Raw genomic sequence first — 16074 nt, 5'->3', positions numbered from 1 at the left:
TCCTTAGATGCCCCTTGGGAATCCCAGTCTCCTCAGGTTGAAGATCACTGTCACTGGGAAAAAGCAGAAGCAGAGAGAGTGGGGAAGTTCTGCGGTTCTCCGGTCCTGTCACCACTTCCGGGCCCAAAACTGCTCCTTCCTGCCGTTCCCTCCCCCCAGTCTGAGGAACATCGGAAAGTGGGGCAGTACCAGGGGCCCCAGAGCAGCCGTGCTTCTGGGACAGCCGCAGGGGGCCAAGAGGACCCCACAGGGCTTCCTGGAGGAGGCGGTCCGGGCAGGGACGGGGAGGGAGGGGGGCGGGGGAGATGGTGGCCCTCCATGTGAGTCTCCAGCTGTGACCTCGATAAGGGTAGAAACACCACCCCACGTGTGAGTGGGGTCCTCCCTGCTCACACACCTGCTGTGGCTCCCCAGCCCCCACCCTGGCCCCACCTGGCTGTATCCCACCACTTCCTCCCCCCACAGAGCCCCTGACCAGCCATGTGCGTCTTGCTGTCCTCAAAACATTTCCTCTGGACCCTCACCTCTATAAATACCACTGGGAGTGCCTCCTCTTCCAGGCAGCCCTCCCTGCTTTCTCTCAGGGCACCACCCAATATCAGTCCCTCCCTGTGTCCCAGCCCCCACCACAAGGGGCTGGGGGCATCTGTGTCCAGCTCTGGGTGCCCTCCTCCTGTCCCCTCTTTGATGTCTTACCATGGGGTGCTCCGACATCTGGGGCAGGGGAAAGGGGCATGGCAAGGGCAGAGGGTGCTGGGGCGGCAACCACAATGGCAGCAACCTCCCAGCCTTCAGGTGGGCAGCACCCACCACGGGCTGAGCCCCTGAGCCTCCATGCATCCTTGCAAGCCCTCATTCCACGTAGGGTGATTGCTGAGACCCCCAAGGGCTGGCACTGTGTGTGTATGGGGTGGGGGGCAGCCTACAGGGCGGGCCCACTCAGGGGCACACTGCCTTGGGTTCAAATCACTCTCTTAATCTCCAACTGGGGCCTGTAGCCCCTGGGTGCCTCCAAACTCAGTTTCCCCATCTGTGAAAGGGGGCAGGCAATGGCATCTCCCGGCTGGGGCTCTCAGAGGGGGGACTAAGGGCCAGGAGTTGGTCCCAGGTCTTGCACCCCAGTTCCCCACCCACCTCTCATCCTGGCCTGGGCTCCCCTGTGCCCCGTCCCTGCTGTGCCAGCTGGGGACACTGCCTCTTTGTCCCTGCCGTGGTGACCTCATGGCTTGCTGGGCGCCTGACCCTGGCTGGCCCTCGGCTGCTCGGGGCCGGCTCCTCGGAGGAGGGGCTGAGCCATAGGCAGCCCCCACCCGGCCGGGCCTCAGTTTCCCCCTGAGGCCTTCTGCTGGGAGAGCCCCTCACCCCACTACTCAGCCCCTTGGACTCCTCCACGGACATTTTTAAAAATCAAGATGAAATTCACATAAGCTAAAACTAACCATTTTAGAGGGGACAGTTTGGTGCGTTTAGCAGTCTCCACGTGGCACAGCTGACACCCCCTCTGCACAACACACCCATCCCCCACAGGCGCCCCCCAGCAGCACCCACACCCCACCCTCCCCCCCAGGCCCCCAGCAACCCCCAACCCGCTCTCTGTCTGGGTGGATTTGCCTGCTCTGGACATTTCCTATAAATGGAGTATTTTGTGTCTGGCTCCTTTTGCTGAGATAACCTTTTTGAGGTTCATCCACGTTGTCGAAAATCTCCGGGTCTCCCCGTGAGTCATGGGGAGGGGACCCCGGGGACCTGAGATGGGGAAAGGGGGGCACGAATCCCTGCAGGAGCCGGGACCCAGGGTGCGCCCAGGCCGGACTTTGGAAACGCAGAGAGGCCCCCGTCTCCAGGCCTGACGCATGGGTTTGCTGACGTCAAAGACCCAGTGGACGCCGGGGGCTCGGGCCGGGTGCCCCCGCTGGGCCGCTGCGGCGGGGCACGCGACAGGGCGGGCTCGCCTGGGGATGGGCTTGTGGCAGGGTGAGGCCAGGGCCCCCAGCCCACTTCCTGGGTTTCTCTTTCGCTTTGATTCTTCCCGGGAGGGGCTGTGACACCTTCCAATTTCCTTGGGTCTTACTTTTGATCTTCCTCGCTCGGCGTCAACGTGTTCCGGGGCGGGGACGGCGCAGCGGGGCTCCGCCGGCAGCGCAGGAGTTCGCCGCGGCAGCCGCGCTCCGCGTGGACCCGATGGCGCTGCCGGGGGCTCGGCTGGTGGCCCCGCTCCTCCTGCTTCTCCTCCCGGGGCCGGGCGGTGAGTGACCCCCTTTCGGGCGGGGAGCGCGAGAGGGCGGGAGGGCCGGGGCTGGCTCGCACCCTCCGCGCAGGTGTCTTTCCATCTACTAAATGGGCACCTCTGCGGTGGCAGCCTTGCTGGGCTCCGGGATCAGACTTGGGCCGCGTCCTCCGAGCCTCGGCTTTCCCTTCTGTGGAATGGACCGACTCCTTCCACCTCCCGCAGCCCAGCGGGAAAACCGCCAAGTGAGGCAGGAGCCTGGGGGTCTTTATGATTTGCAATTTCGGTGACCTCTTTGAATGCCAGGCTTTTAAGAATCCTAATCCTAATTTTTACCAGTTTATCATTAATAAGTTATTACACTATTAAAAACAAGAACAAGTATGTATGTAAGATATATATAGTTTAGACATTATATATGTAGTTTTATGAATATCTACTCTCCTTTCATGGAGTCAAGGGAAGGGGCTGCCCCTGGGGAGGGCTGGGTTTCGACTCTAACCCAGCTCTGCTGTGTGACCTCTTGCAACTTCTTCAGCTCTCCGTGCCTCAATTTCCCACTCTGTAAATTGGGGTTTGACAGGGCGCTGCCTTGTCACTTGACTTGATGAGTTGGAGACTTGCAAAGTGCTGGGAGCAGGGCCGGCCACACCACGAGTTCCCTGGGCCAGGAGGGGCTGGGGAGCAGCGGTGAGGATGGGGGCAAGGGACACCCAGGTTCTTTGGAGGATGAAGCAGCAGGCTTGTCATCTCCCTGTTCTTTCCTTCTGGAGTGACCTGTCCCTAGGGGCCCCCAACTACAGTTTTTGGTCTCCACTTCTAAGGGCTAATGGGTGGGAAGTCGGTCTAAGAATTCACAGATGGTTGGGTGCATGGATGGATGGGTAGATGGATGGATGGAAGGGTGGGTGGAAGGGATGAAGGATGGATGGGTGAATGGATGGAAAGAAAGATGGATGGATGGATGGATGGAAAGATAGATGGATGGGTGGATGGATGGATGGATGGGTGGGTGGGTGGATGGATGGATGGATGGATGGATGGATGGGTTGATGGATGGATGGATGGATGGATGGATGGGTTGATGGATGGATGGATGGATGGATGGGTTGATGGATGGATGGATGGATGGATGGATGGAAAGATGGAAGGAAGGAAGGATGGATGGTTGGATGGGTTGATGGAGGGATGGATGGGTGGATGGATGGGTGGATGGATGGATGGATGTGTGGATGGATGGGTTGATGGATGGGTTGATGGATGGGTTGATGGATAGATAGATGGATGGGTTGGATGGATGGATGAGTAGGTGGATGGGTTGATGGATGGGTTGATGGATGGACAGATGGATGGATGGATGGGTGCATGGATGGACGGATGGATGGATGGATGAATGGAAGGATGGATGGGTTGATGGATGGATGGATGGGTGGATGGATGGAAAGAAAGATGGGTGGATGGATGGATTGATGGAAAGATGGAAGGAAGGAAGGATGGATGGTTGGATGGGTGGATGGATGGGTGGGTGGATGGATGGATGGGTTGATGGATGGATGGATGGGTGGGTGGTGGGTGGATGGATGGAAGGATGGATGGGTGGGTGACTAGATGCGTGGGTGGGCAGGGGGTCAGATGTTCAGTTGGCTGTAGACCCACAGGCCGACCCCTCTCCCCACACAGAACGTTAACACCTGCTTTGCCTTTGCAGCCGGAGCCTGTAGAAGCAGCGGGTGTTGTTTTCAGGACCCACCATATCCGGATGCAGACTCAGGTTGGGGGCTGTCCCTGGGAGGGAGGGTCTCCCTGGGGTCTGACTGTCCCCATCCTCAGCCTCCCTCAGCTCCACCGGCCCAGCTGGAAGACCCAGCTCTGTCCAGGGCCCCGGGCGCCCCGACCCTGGCCTGCAGCCACCCTCCCTCACGGGGCCTGTGGTGGCCTGGAGTGGCCGCTGCTGTCTGAGCCCATCTCCTCTCTGCTAAGGGGAGGGAATGTGGGGGCAGCTGCCAAGCATTTGAAGTCCCCCCAGGCGGGTATGTCTGGACCACCTTGGCTTGCACCCAGCAAAGGGCCCGGAGCAGACGCTTCATCCTTCTGTACAGTGACTATTTCCCGAGCAGACATTGTGTGCAGCAATGGTCCTAGACTTGTGGGGTTTAGCAGGAGCCCGGCGTCCTCCTGGTCACAGCCTGGCAGGGGGACAGCTAGGCAGGTTCCTTCCCTGCTGTGGGAAATCAGAGCAGGGGTGGATGGAGAGGGGCTCGGTGGTCAAGGAGGGACCCCAAGGGAGAAGCCGGAATGTCAAGTTCTGGGCTTTCCAGCCAGTGGGTACAGCACGCGCAGAGGGCCCAGGGTGGCCGTGGGCTGGCCTGTCTGAGGACGGCGAGGAGCTGGAGCGGAGACAAGGCAGGCACTCGGGGTGCAGGGCAGATGCTGGGAGACCGAGGTGACCCCGGATTCCATGAGGGTTGTGCAGCTCTGTCCCAGCTTGTCGGTCCCACCGAGGCCGGTTCTCGGACATCTGGGGTCTCTCTCAGGTGCGGCCACAGGCCCCCGGGATCTGAGCTGCTATAGGGTTTTCAGTGCCGGCTACGAGTGCTCCTGGAGGTACGAGGGCCCCCCGGCCGGGGTCAGCCACTTTCTGAGGTGCTGGTAAGGACCCTGCCCCGCTCTCCAAACCCTCCTCCGCCCTCCTACCGCCCCTTGTGCTCTCAGCTGTGGCAGGGCCACTGCTCCTCCCTGGGCCTTGGGTGTGTCCCCCGAGAACGGCGGGCGGGGGCACCGCCTCAGTCATTCATCCATCATTCCCTTCTTCCCTCCCTCTGTGGTGGCTCAGCCGGGGGAGCTCAGGGTCCCCCAGACCCCTCAGTGCCAGGCCAGCCCCCGAGGAACCCCCAGGCTGTAGTGGGGGGCAGGGAGCAGAAGGGGCAGGAAAGGATCCCGGGACGTGATGCACAATTTCTGCCTTGGACATTGAGACTGGGGTCCACTAGGACCCCGGACTCGCCGCCAACACACCCCCCTTTCCGCAGCCTCCGCCCTGGGCGCTGCTGCTACTTCTCCGCGGGCTCGGCCACCAGGCTGCAGTTCTCCGACCAGGACGGCGTGTCCGTGCTCTGCACCGTCACGCTCTGGGTGGAGTCCCGGGTCGTGAACCGCACCGAGAAGTCGCCAGAGGTTACTCTGCAGCTCTACAGCCTGGGTCAGCACCTCCCTGGGGACGTTCTCCTCCACCCTGGGGGGATCCTGCCAGCTGGGGAGGGGCTGGGAGCTGCCAGCTGTTGTCCCCTCAAGCATTGTTGTGTGAGGCAGTGGCTTTCTCGGGCCCCTTACCGATCCCCCATTGCTGAGCACTTAGGTTGTTCCCGGTTTGCCCCTAATACCCGCCAGGCTGTGGGGCCCTGTGGAGTCGTGACGCGACTACGTGCATTTAGCATCCTGTTTTCACGCAACAAGGCTCCTGCCTGGGGCTGAGGTTGGGGTGAGATGAGGAGGGGCATCCACCTCAGAAACAAAATTTAAGGGGGCACCAAAAAGCTCAGGCATCAACACAAACAATATTTTAACACCCCCTTTTTAAATATCAAAATGAATGCTAAAAAAATCCATGACAAACTATCAAAAATCTAAATAATGATAGCACCCGACCCTTTACTTGCACAGCCTCGCCTGCCTGCACCATCCTAATCCTTGCCCTGCCTGATCACAAGGAGCCTAAATTCTAGTGGGGTCGATGGAGAAGGCGTGGGCGTTCCACATGGGGGACACCTCTGCAGGGTCATGAGCTCCTGCTGGGGAATCAGGGAAGCTTCTGGAAAGGCTTCAGCAGGGAGAGAAGTGGGGACAGGTGTTCCAGCCTGGGGGCTCAGCATGTGCAAAGCCCTGAGGCTGAGGCATCAGGCGTGGTCCGATCAAGGTGCAGAAAGCATGCCAGACCTCTCTTAGGTCCGGCTCCATGACATAAATCCAAAGAATTATCAAGTCCATTCGCAAGTTTCCCCAGTCCCCCTCCAGAAAAACAGAATCCCTTACACTCTCGTCAGCCATTTACACGTGTCCATCTCACCGCAGCTTTGCCAGCAATGGGTTTTAATGTTTTCGAGCTCTCTGTGACAATGGGAGTCCTGCGTACGACATTTGTCTGTCGGAACCAGGAACCCCAGATCTGCAGGGGCGCCCATCCTTCACATTTGGGGATCCGCCTTGGGCAGGGCCGCCTCACTGATGCCCTCACTGGTGCCTCCCCCCACCCCCGCCTCTGCTTCCAGTCAAGTATGACCCTCCCCTGGGGGACATCATGGTGTCCGAGGCCGCGGGGCAGCTGCGGTTGGAGTGGGAGACCCCAGCCCGCCAGGACGGGGCCGAGGTGCAGTTCCGGCACCGGACGGCCGGCAGCCCATGGAAGTGGGTGAGTTTGTTCCCCAGGCAGAGAGGGTGGACGTGGGTTTCCCCCAAATCACCCTGCCCCCCAGCCAGTCCCAGCATCTGTCACTGGGATCTGGATCCGACCATGACCTCCCCTGCTCACACATCCTCCATGGCTCCCACTTACTGTGAGGAGGAGCCCCTCACCCGCAGCTCCTCTCGGCAGCTTCCTGCTTCCTCTGGACCCACTGAAGGCCCCGGATTTCCAGGCCCCCTGCCTCTGCCCCTGCAACTCCACCCTGGCCCCCGGCTCCAGCTCAGGGGCCGCCTCTCCCAGGAAGCTGCCCTTCCTCGCATTCATTCATTCATTCACTCATTCTTTAACTACTCTCAGTCCCCCCACCCCCAGTGCTCCAAGGCTGGGCAAAGCTGAAGCCCCAGACTCATGTCCCCCCCAGCCTCAGTTTCCCCAGCTTGCAAGTGGGCACAAGACGGGTCAGGGGCAGGGGATGCGGGATGGCTTTTGGGGAAGGGCCTCTCCTGATGCTTCGCTTCGGACCCCCTGCTGCCCACTGCTGGGAACGGGGGGTTGTGCGGACGTGTCCGAGCCCTGCCTTCAGGTTTCGGGGTCTTGACCCAGAGCGGGGCCTGAGGGTCACGGGGAATTCAGTAACTTCCCGAGGAATCACCAAACTGCTTCCCACAGCGGCCACCCCATTTTCCACGCCGGCTGGCAACTTCCCCAGCACTGGTTTTCCTTTTTAAAAATAACAGCCATTCTGATGGGGATGCGGTGTACGGCCCTGTGGTTGAGTGTCCAAATTCCTTTTATCCAGGATGAAAAATACGGATTAGATGAGGGTCTGCGGTTAGTTCTTTGCCATGTATTTTACTTAGCTTTTCCTTAATAGTAGAGTAGAGGAAATTTTGCCTACAAACAGGCAGAAAGAATTAACACCTAACTTTTCAAAGGAAGAAGTCAGAGCTACAACTTGGAGTTCAGAGTTTGGGGAATTTTTTTTTCTTGACGTAGGCGCTCTCATGTTGACTTTGATTTGCATTTGCCTAATGATTAATCTAGAGTAACTTTTTAAATATACTTTTATTTTGGAGTTCTGTTAGATTAACAGAAGATGTGCACAGACAGTAGAAAGCATCCTGCACCCGGCTTACCCGGTTGTCGAGCTTGTACATTTCTACGCTGCATTTGTCACAATTAAGCAGTTAACACTCGGATGTTCCTCTGAACTAAACTCCAGGCTTTATTTGGAGTTTTCCACGAATGTCCTTTTCCTGTTCCTGGATCCAACCCAGCGTCCCAGGTTGCGTGTAGTAAAACAGATTTTTAAACCTGCAAGTAGCTCGGGTTCTTCACTGCCGAAATGTAAAACGATGTTGTGACTGTGAGCTGCGATCTCGTTCCAGGGCAGCTGTGGACCTCAGGGAGACGCCGGCTTAGGTGAGGACAATGATAAGAAATCAGCATTAATTGAGCACCTACTGTGTGCTGGGTCCAGCGCTAAGTTCTTTTCCTGCCTGTCACTCCACCCTGTAGCTCAGGATTGGATTATTCCCATTTCACAGGTGAGGAAATGCAGGCTCGGGGTGAGAAGCCGTTGGCCAAGGTCATGGCCTCAGGGAGTGGCTGGGCTGGGATTTGAACCCCAGCCAGGTACAGAGATGTCCCTGCTGTGGCCCCAGAGCCTAGCACATGACCCTGCACACAGTCGGTGCTCAATAAGTGCACAGTGGTTAACTGACCAGTGTTGAGACCTGTGCAGTCAATGCTCAATAAGTGCACGGTGATTAACTGACCAGTGCCGAGACCTGCACCCAGCCAGCGCTCAATAAGTGCACAGTGCTTAGGTGACCAGTGCCGAGACCTGTGCACAGTCGATGCTCAATAAGTGCACAGTGGTTAACTGACCAGTGTTGAGACCTGTGCACAGTCGATGCTCAGTAAGTACACAGTGCTTAACTGAGCAGTGCCGAGACCTTTACCCAGTCGGTGCTCAATAAGTGCACAGTGGTTGAGCAGTGCTGAGACCTGTGCACAGTCAATGCTCAATAAGTGCACAGTGGTTAACTGACCAGTGCCGAGACCTGTACCCAGTCGGTGCTCAATAATTGCACGGTGGTTAACTGAGCAGTGCCGAGACCTGTAGCCAGTCAGTGCTCAATAAGTGCACAGCGGTTAGATGACCAGTTCCTATCCCTGGGCGCCCTGGTGTGCCGCAGCCCTGGGACCTGATGCTGGGCTGCCTCTCCCCAGAATCCTGCCTCAGCCACCTGGACGCGGACCTGGCCCAGGAATTCCAGCTGCGACGGCGACAGCTCGGGCACCAGACTCCAGGGGGTCCCTGGAGCAGCTGGAGCAGCCCCGTGTGTGTCCCTGCTGGTGAGAGCACTCTTGGCCACAGGAATGGGGGGAGGGGGCATTAGAAATAAGGTGGCAGGTGTTAGAAATAAGGTGGCAGATGTTAGAAATAAGGTAGTGGCTAGAAATAAGGCGGCGGGTATTAGACATAAGGTGGTGGGCGTTAGAAATAAGATAGTGGGTGTTAGAAATAAGGCGGCGGATGTTAGAAATAAGGCAGCAGGGGTTAGACATAAGGCAGCGGGTGTTAGAAATGACTACTGATCTTCAGAGCTGAGATTGGGCTGTAGCTGGGGCCCTGCTGTGCCCACTTTGGGGTTTTATTGAGTTTCATTGAGTGGGAACCACTGGCTGAGCCTCTTGGGTGCTGCCCGCAACCCCAGGCAACAGGGACATGAGAAAAGGGGTTTCAAAGCAAGTCGAAAATATGTCTGTGTTCAGAGAAAAGACTTGAAGTCCCCAAATCACAATGTCAGTTTCTCCTGGGGGTGTGTGCGCACATGAGTTTTTCAGTTTTCTGTGTGAGGCTCCCTGAGTGAATTTCCCGTTTAAATGTGGCACATCCATCATTTTAAAGAAGAAAATAATTTCTCTGTCTTTCTCTTCTGATTCATCCAGTTGGCTTTGCTCTCTGGCAGCCACACACGGCATGGATGGGCGGGAGTGGCCATGTCACTAGGGCGTGCGGTTTCCACGTGACAGAAGTCGCTGGAGCCCAGGGGGCCCCAGAGCTGGGGATGGGGTGACCCTCAGCTTCTGTCCCCGATCCCGGGACCTCCAGTTCCAAGTGCCTTGTCGGCTGCGAAATAACCACAAGAGTTGGTTTCATTTACCACAATTTCAAAAGATGGAAAGAAAGGGGTATAGACCTAAAATGAGCCATTTTCCCTGATTTTGGAGGTGTATGCCCATGAGCACCCCCTGTTCCGTGGGTGAAGCAGGGGACGGCCCAGGACCCGGGGCTGCAGCACGGCACCCCCCGTCTCATTGCAGCACACCCCCCGCAGCCCGAGGTGACCTTCTCGGTGGAGCCGCTCGACCCGGACGGGAGGAGGCAGCTGACTCTGCATGGGCAGGTCGGGGCCCTCACAGGGCTTTTGGGGGTCCCCGAGGTCAGGGGATGAGCGAGGGGGAGACGAGATGTGGAGGCTGCAGGGATCGGGCAGAATGCGGGTTTAACTCTGATGGCAATGGGGAGCTATGGTGGGTGTGTGAGCAGGAGAGGGCCCACGTATTGTGTTCCCGTGTACCCCCGTTACTACCACTTTGCCTTAGCCCAGTACCTTTGCTACCATGGAAAGAATATTATAATTGTAGTAGTGACTGCAATCCCTGGTTTCCATTAGGGTGTGTTTTCTCCCCAGTATTCCCCCCTATTATCTTACAAATTTTTGGAGAGCCCTGCGGACACGTCTGCCCTCCGAGGTGTGTGTTCGGGGCCCTGCAAGCCATCCCCTGTGCCTGCTGCAGCTGCCACAGCCCGAGCTTCCGGAAGGCTGCCGTGGGCCGCCGTCGGGCGCGGAGGTGACCTACCACCTCCACCTGCACATGCTGTCCTGCCCGTGTCAGGCCAGGGCCTCGCGGACCCTGCGCCTCAGGAGAAGGCTCGTCCTCTCGGGTGCCGCCTACGACGTGGCCCTCGTCTCCTGGACCCGCTTCGGCCCCGGCCCCAACCGGACGGTGCACATCCCAGCCGCTGCCCACACAGGTACCTCTGCCAGGATGGGGGCGGGCGAGTGAGGGCAAAGTCTAAGGGGGTCTCTGAAGTCAGGGGGTGTCCAAAAACGCGATATTGTAGTGTGGCATGAAAGAAAAAATGAGCTGGCAAACTACGGGCCTCCTTGTCCATGTTTTCATAAATAAAGTTTTATTAGAACAGGGGCCGGGAACAGGGTAAGGCGAGTGAGGTCACATCAGTGCAGGGTCAGATCCCGGCTTTAGTTAAAGTCTGGGGATTTTGTTCCATGTATATATAATAGTGGTAAAATTCACACATCAGAGAAGTCACCATTACAACCACTTAACAGGGTACAATTAGCACATTCACAACATTGTACCCCAAAACCTCGGTCGAGCTCCGGAATATTCTCATCACCCCCAAGGAGGGCCCGTGCCCAGCCCCTGCAGCCCCCGTCTGCTTTCTGTCGATGGCCCTGCCTTTCCGCTTAGCGAGATCCACGCTATCCGTCCTTCTGTGCCTGGCACACTTCGTCAGACGCGTCTTTGAGGTTCACCCATATTGTCACGTGAATTGAACTTCCCTCCTTTTCATGGCTCTCGTGTGGCTGGACCTCATTCCATTTATTCCTTGTCCATCGACAGACTTCTAGGTTCTCTGCCTTTTGGCAATGGTGAACCATGCTCATTGTAGATTTTTGGCATGACTTTTGATTTTTAGAAATATCACCTTACAACACTTTTTACATCGATGACGGAATTTTCCGGTGTTCCTTAAATCTTGCGCCCAGAGCCCCCAGTGCCAAGAGGACACCCTTGGGGTTCCTGGGGGCTCAGGGGGTGGGGGCAGAGCCTGGGGAGCCTCCGGGGTGGGTGGAGGTGACTGATCTGATGTCCCCGTCCCCTCGCAGAGCCGGGACCCCTGAATGTCAGCGTCGGGGCCCAGGGGACCTGCGTGCACTGGCCAGCCTGGGGCCCAGGCATGACCTACTGCGTTGAGTGGCAGCCCCAGGGCCAGGCTGGGCCCCGCACCACCTGCGCCCTCAGCACGCCCCAGCCTGGAGGAGCAGGAGGTAATGTCGGCCGTCCCGCCCCAGCCTCCCGTCCCCCGTCCTCGCTCCTGGTCCGTTCCGACCCCAGAGGACCGTGCATCCGGGGCGTCCGGGGCGTCCGAGGCCGTCTGCTCAAGGCTGCACAGCGGCCGGGGCAGGCTGGGACTCGTATCACCCTTGCGCCCCGGGCAGTTTGCACCTCGGCGGGTAACGATCGCACCTCCCAGGGTGTCGGTTAAACACCCATTGGCGCCGGGGAAGGTGTCAAAGGAGCAAGGCCTCGGCAGGAAAGGTGGGGCTGTGCTGCCCGGGGGGGCAGAGTTGCACCCAGGCACCCCAGGCCCATGGGTGAGGGCCGAGCTGGAATGGGGGGACCTGGGGCTGAGGAGGTCCTGGAGGATGGGGCATTGGTGCAAGGGCTTTGACACATGCATAGGAGTGCTCCGGGGAGCTCCCCCAGTACCGGGCTGGGAACGCCATCCGTTTACTGACCCGGCCCTTGCTGCTCCTCCCAGGCACTCACAGCTGGTGCCAAGCGCCCAGGACGATGGAGCAGGAGGTCTGCTACCGCCTCAGTGTGTTCGCCTCTACCCACCCGGACAAGCCCACCTCATGGTCCACGGTCCTGTCCGCCTATCACTTTGCAGGCAACGGTGAGTGGCTCAGTGCTGCGGGGTTGGGGCGGCAAGGCCCCATTTTATGGACAAGAAAACTGAGGCCCAAGAGCGGAAGAGGTGGGTATACAGCAAGTGCTCAGCCATGCTCGGGGTGCCACCCGCAGCCTCGGGGGCCGGGACCCCGCGCCGCGTCTTGGTGGACAAGCATGGGGCGGACTCGGTGGCTGTGCGCTGGACGCCGTCCCTGCTGGCCTCTTGCCCCAGCGTCCTGACTGGCTATGTCGTGCGCTGCCGGGACGAGGACGGTCACTGGTTCACAGGTTCGTGCTGCCTCACCCCACTCTGCCGGGAGGGGAAACAGAGGCACCTAGGGGGTGGGGGTTGCTGCCTCTGGATGTCAATTTGCTGCAAGCCGATGGGCTGCAGGGAGGGGCGTCCCGTGGGCAGAGCCGGGCCCGGAGGTCCCACGACCCCTCTTTCTACAGAGCGCCCTGTGGAGTCTGCCGAGACTCGGGTAATCCTTGGCGGCCTGAGGCCTGGCCTTGTCTACACGGTGCAGGTCCGTGCAGACACGGCCTCCTTGGGGGGCACCTGGAGCGAGCCCCAGCGGTTCAGCCTTGGTGAGTGCGGGGCTGGACCTGGGACCTTGTGCCCTGTTATTTACCCAGCATGCACCCCACTGCTCCCACTCCAGTCCACAAGGGGAACCCATCACCCCCGTTCACCTCAGGAGAAAGTTCCAGGCCAACCGGCCAGCCCTCCCAAGGCTCTCACACTCCAGGGCTTTGACTACAAAGGGCACTTTCTGCCTGGAATGATTTTCTCCTGGTTGTCAAACTCCTATTCATCCTTCAAAACCCTACTCAAAAGCTCCCTCCCCCTGGAAGCCTCCCCTGCCCTGCTCTGGGCGCCCCCAGCCACAACCGCCCTCCTATCCCAGCCCCAGCATCTCGGGGCTGGGGGCGTTTCCCTGACACTGCCTCCCCCAGCTTGGGGGATCCTCAGGGACCTGGGAGGGGGTGCTGTGGATTGAACGGGGGCCGCAATCAGCAGGGAGTCCACAGGGAACCCAGCCCCCAGGAGAGGCAGGAGGTGAACCTTCCCCAACCCCAGCTCTCCCCCCACCCCAAAGAGGTCCGTGTGTCCAGTTCGTCCGTCCTGCTGGCATCACTGGGGAGCTTTGTCAGCATCCTTCTGCTCGGCGTCCTTGGGTACCTCGGCCTCAGCAGGTAACACGCACCCAGCCAGGGGCAGCTGGTGATAGCGATGGTCATGGAAGTAACGTAGTGTAAAGGCCTCATAACAGTGCAGTGCTCTAAAAGCGCCATAACGGTAACAATAATTAATAGTAAAAGTCTCTCACCCCGGCAGGTCTTATAAAAATGTTTACTGTGCTAACACACATATAGCCCCAGCTTTCCTGTTTCAACCCTTTCTGAGTGTACACATCATTGGGATTAATCGTGTTCACAATTTCGTGCAAACCACCCCTCCTTCCGTCACCCAAACTTTTCCAGCCCCCCAAGCGGAAATCCCGCCCCCATTGAGTGAGAACCCCTTTCACTCCCCCCAGCCCCCGTTGACTTCTAATCCACTGTTCGGTGTAAGTGGATTCCTGCAGCACGTGCCTTTCGTGTTGCTTCTCTCACCAAGCTCCGTGTTTCCAGGTTCATTCGTGTCGTAGCACGACCCAGAATTTTGTTCCTTTATAAGCTGAATTGCGTTCCACCGAACGGCTGGAACTGCATTGACTTGTGCCCATTTTACAGACAAGGAAACTGAGGCTCGGGTGGGCAGGGTTGGCCCAGGGACCCCAGTCCACACCCTCCAAGGCTTTTGAAGCTCAGAGAGATGAAAGTTCTGCTGACCAGCCCTCCCTCCCCAGGGCTGCCCGACGTCTGTGCCCGCCCCTGCCCACACCCGGTGCCAGCACTGCCATCGAGCTCCCCAGCAGCCTGGGGAAGCAGGTAAGCGCCCCTTTGCTAAATCCAGGTGCCAGTTATCGGGTCCTAACTCGGGCCACCCATCATCTCATTTTATTCTCCCTTAACCCCTTGAGGGAGAGACCCCAAATCCAGTGCTCCGAGCCCCTTCCCCTGTCTGTCATTTCCCAGCGGCAGAAACCAGACTCAAAATGCCTTCAACAAAATGGGAAGCTGGTGGAAAAATCTCCCTGAGCGGTGGGCTTCAGGCCCTCCCTGAGCTGCTGCCCCTCCTGCAGTGTCCCCCCCAGGCAGCCTCCCCTGGGGTGGAAAGAGGCTCCCGGGGCTCCAGGCCCCCCTCTGCCCTGCTCAGCCTCCCCCAGGGGAAGTGGGGATCCATCTTCCCATCAACACAAGTCAGAGTCCCAGGGCCGTCTCTGATTGGCTCAGCTGGGGCCCCACGCCTGTCCCCAAGCCTATCACTGGAGCCAGGGGGCGGAACCAGGGGGTTGGAATGCTCCAATTAGCTTGATCAGGGTTCCTAGCCCCCTGAGAGAGCTGGTGTGGGGTCCCTGCCCTGCACACACTGTGAGAAGCAGCAGGACGGTTTCCCAGATGAAAAGAGGTGCTTTTCCCATGAGGGGGCTCAGTGGAGTTCACAGAGGCGGAGCTGACCCTGGAACCGGTCTCAGGATCTTAGGGATTTTAGCCGGTGGGGGCCGGGCTCCCCTCCCCGCCTGCAGCCTCACCGCCGTGCTCCCTCCCCAGGCCTTGGAATGGGCCCTCCTGGAGGACTTCCCAGAGGAGGCAGCTGCATCAGAGGCCCTGGTCGTGGAGCCATCCTGGGACCAAGGCAAGGGGGCCATGCTGGACACAGCAGGGCCCCTCCCAGAGAGGATGGTGCTGGGGCTGCCCGGACACCCCGAGGCCGAGGGTCTGAGGCCCAGCAGGCAGAACCACCCTGCCGGGGCGGCCAGACTCCCGCTACTGCTGGGGGAACTGCTGCAGACCCCCGGCCGCGGCCACCCTCAGCCTGGGGGCCCGGAGGCCTGAGGGAGAAGCGGGGATGGCACAGCAGGGACAGCACAGCGGAGAAGGTCATGACACTCATGGCCTCCCCAGCCCCATGGGCTGAACCTCCATTCTGCGAGGGACCGGGGCTGCTCAGTTCGACAGATGTGGTCCCTGCGGCCCAGAGAGGGTGAGTGACTTGCCTGGAGCCACACAGCGCAGGCCGGGGGCCCACCTGGACCCAGAGGCCCCACAGCCCCGGGTGCACCCCTCTCTGACCTCCCCAGTCCAGCAACTGTTTCGACACATCCTGGAGAGGGAACCCTTGAAACCGCCACCACACGGAAGCTGCCATGCCCAGGCCAGGCCTGATGTCCTCCGCAGGCAGGGGGCGGGGCCACGCTACTATCAACCCGTTTTGGGGTGGAATAGACTGGGGCAGGGGGTTCTGCTCAGCATTGGGTTTACCCCAGGGCCTGGAGTGCTGCTGCATCGCAGGCTGGGAAGCCTCTTCCAGGAGCACTGAACAGGGAGTCCAGGAATCCCCACCACAGCACGGGGTCTGCAGGCTGGGGGGGTCCAGCTGTGGGGAATGAAGGGGGACTCTGGACAGTCTGGGGGAGGTGACAGCCCCTCCCTGGCCTCTGTCTCCTCCTCTGTGAGATGGGCTGCTAGTAACCCTGACGTCACAGGGCTGGTGGGGAACGAAGGGCTAATAAATGTGCCTCCCTCCAGGCCTCTTTCCCTGGCTGAAGCTTGAATGACTTGCTCAGATCCCCAAACAGGAGCCTGAGAATCCACCGGTCCGTCCACCCATCCATCCACCCAT

The 16074-nt window shown here is 59.2% G+C and overlaps 2 protein-coding genes across 2 annotated transcripts in view; both read left to right on the top strand.

The window, feature by feature from the left end:
• Window positions 1–1978, top strand: part of LOC119520200 (interleukin-12 receptor subunit beta-1-like) — a 17762-nt gene extending 15784 nt beyond the window's left edge. Inside the window, exon 7 of the mRNA XM_037817903.1 lies at window positions 1782–1978. Within this exon, the coding sequence (XP_037673831.1) occupies window positions 1782–1978 (197 nt within the window). The remainder of the gene's footprint in view (window positions 1–1781) is intronic.
• A 40-nt stretch (window positions 1979–2018) lies between these two features.
• On the top strand, window positions 2019–15995 carry LOC119520268 (interleukin-12 receptor subunit beta-1-like). The gene is made up of 16 exons (XM_037817990.1): window positions 2019–2245; window positions 3936–3998; window positions 4762–4876; window positions 5257–5426; window positions 6493–6632; window positions 8015–8048; window positions 8862–8987; window positions 9960–10042; window positions 10437–10674; window positions 11555–11716; window positions 12211–12348; window positions 12477–12632; window positions 12798–12932; window positions 13445–13541; window positions 14198–14279; window positions 15003–15995. Exons 1-16 carry the CDS (start codon window positions 2182–2184, stop codon window positions 15285–15287), a joined length of 2088 nt encoding a protein of 695 aa, XP_037673918.1. The 5' UTR covers window positions 2019–2181; the 3' UTR covers window positions 15288–15995.
• The last annotated feature ends 79 nt before the right edge of the window (window positions 15996–16074 follow it).

This window comes from Choloepus didactylus, chromosome 25 (assembly GCF_015220235.1).
Source record: "Choloepus didactylus isolate mChoDid1 chromosome 25, mChoDid1.pri, whole genome shotgun sequence".
Lineage (NCBI taxonomy): Eukaryota > Metazoa > Chordata > Mammalia > Pilosa > Megalonychidae > Choloepus > Choloepus didactylus.
Note: the sequence above shows the minus strand (reverse complement) of the source record. Positions and strands in the feature narration are given on the sequence as shown.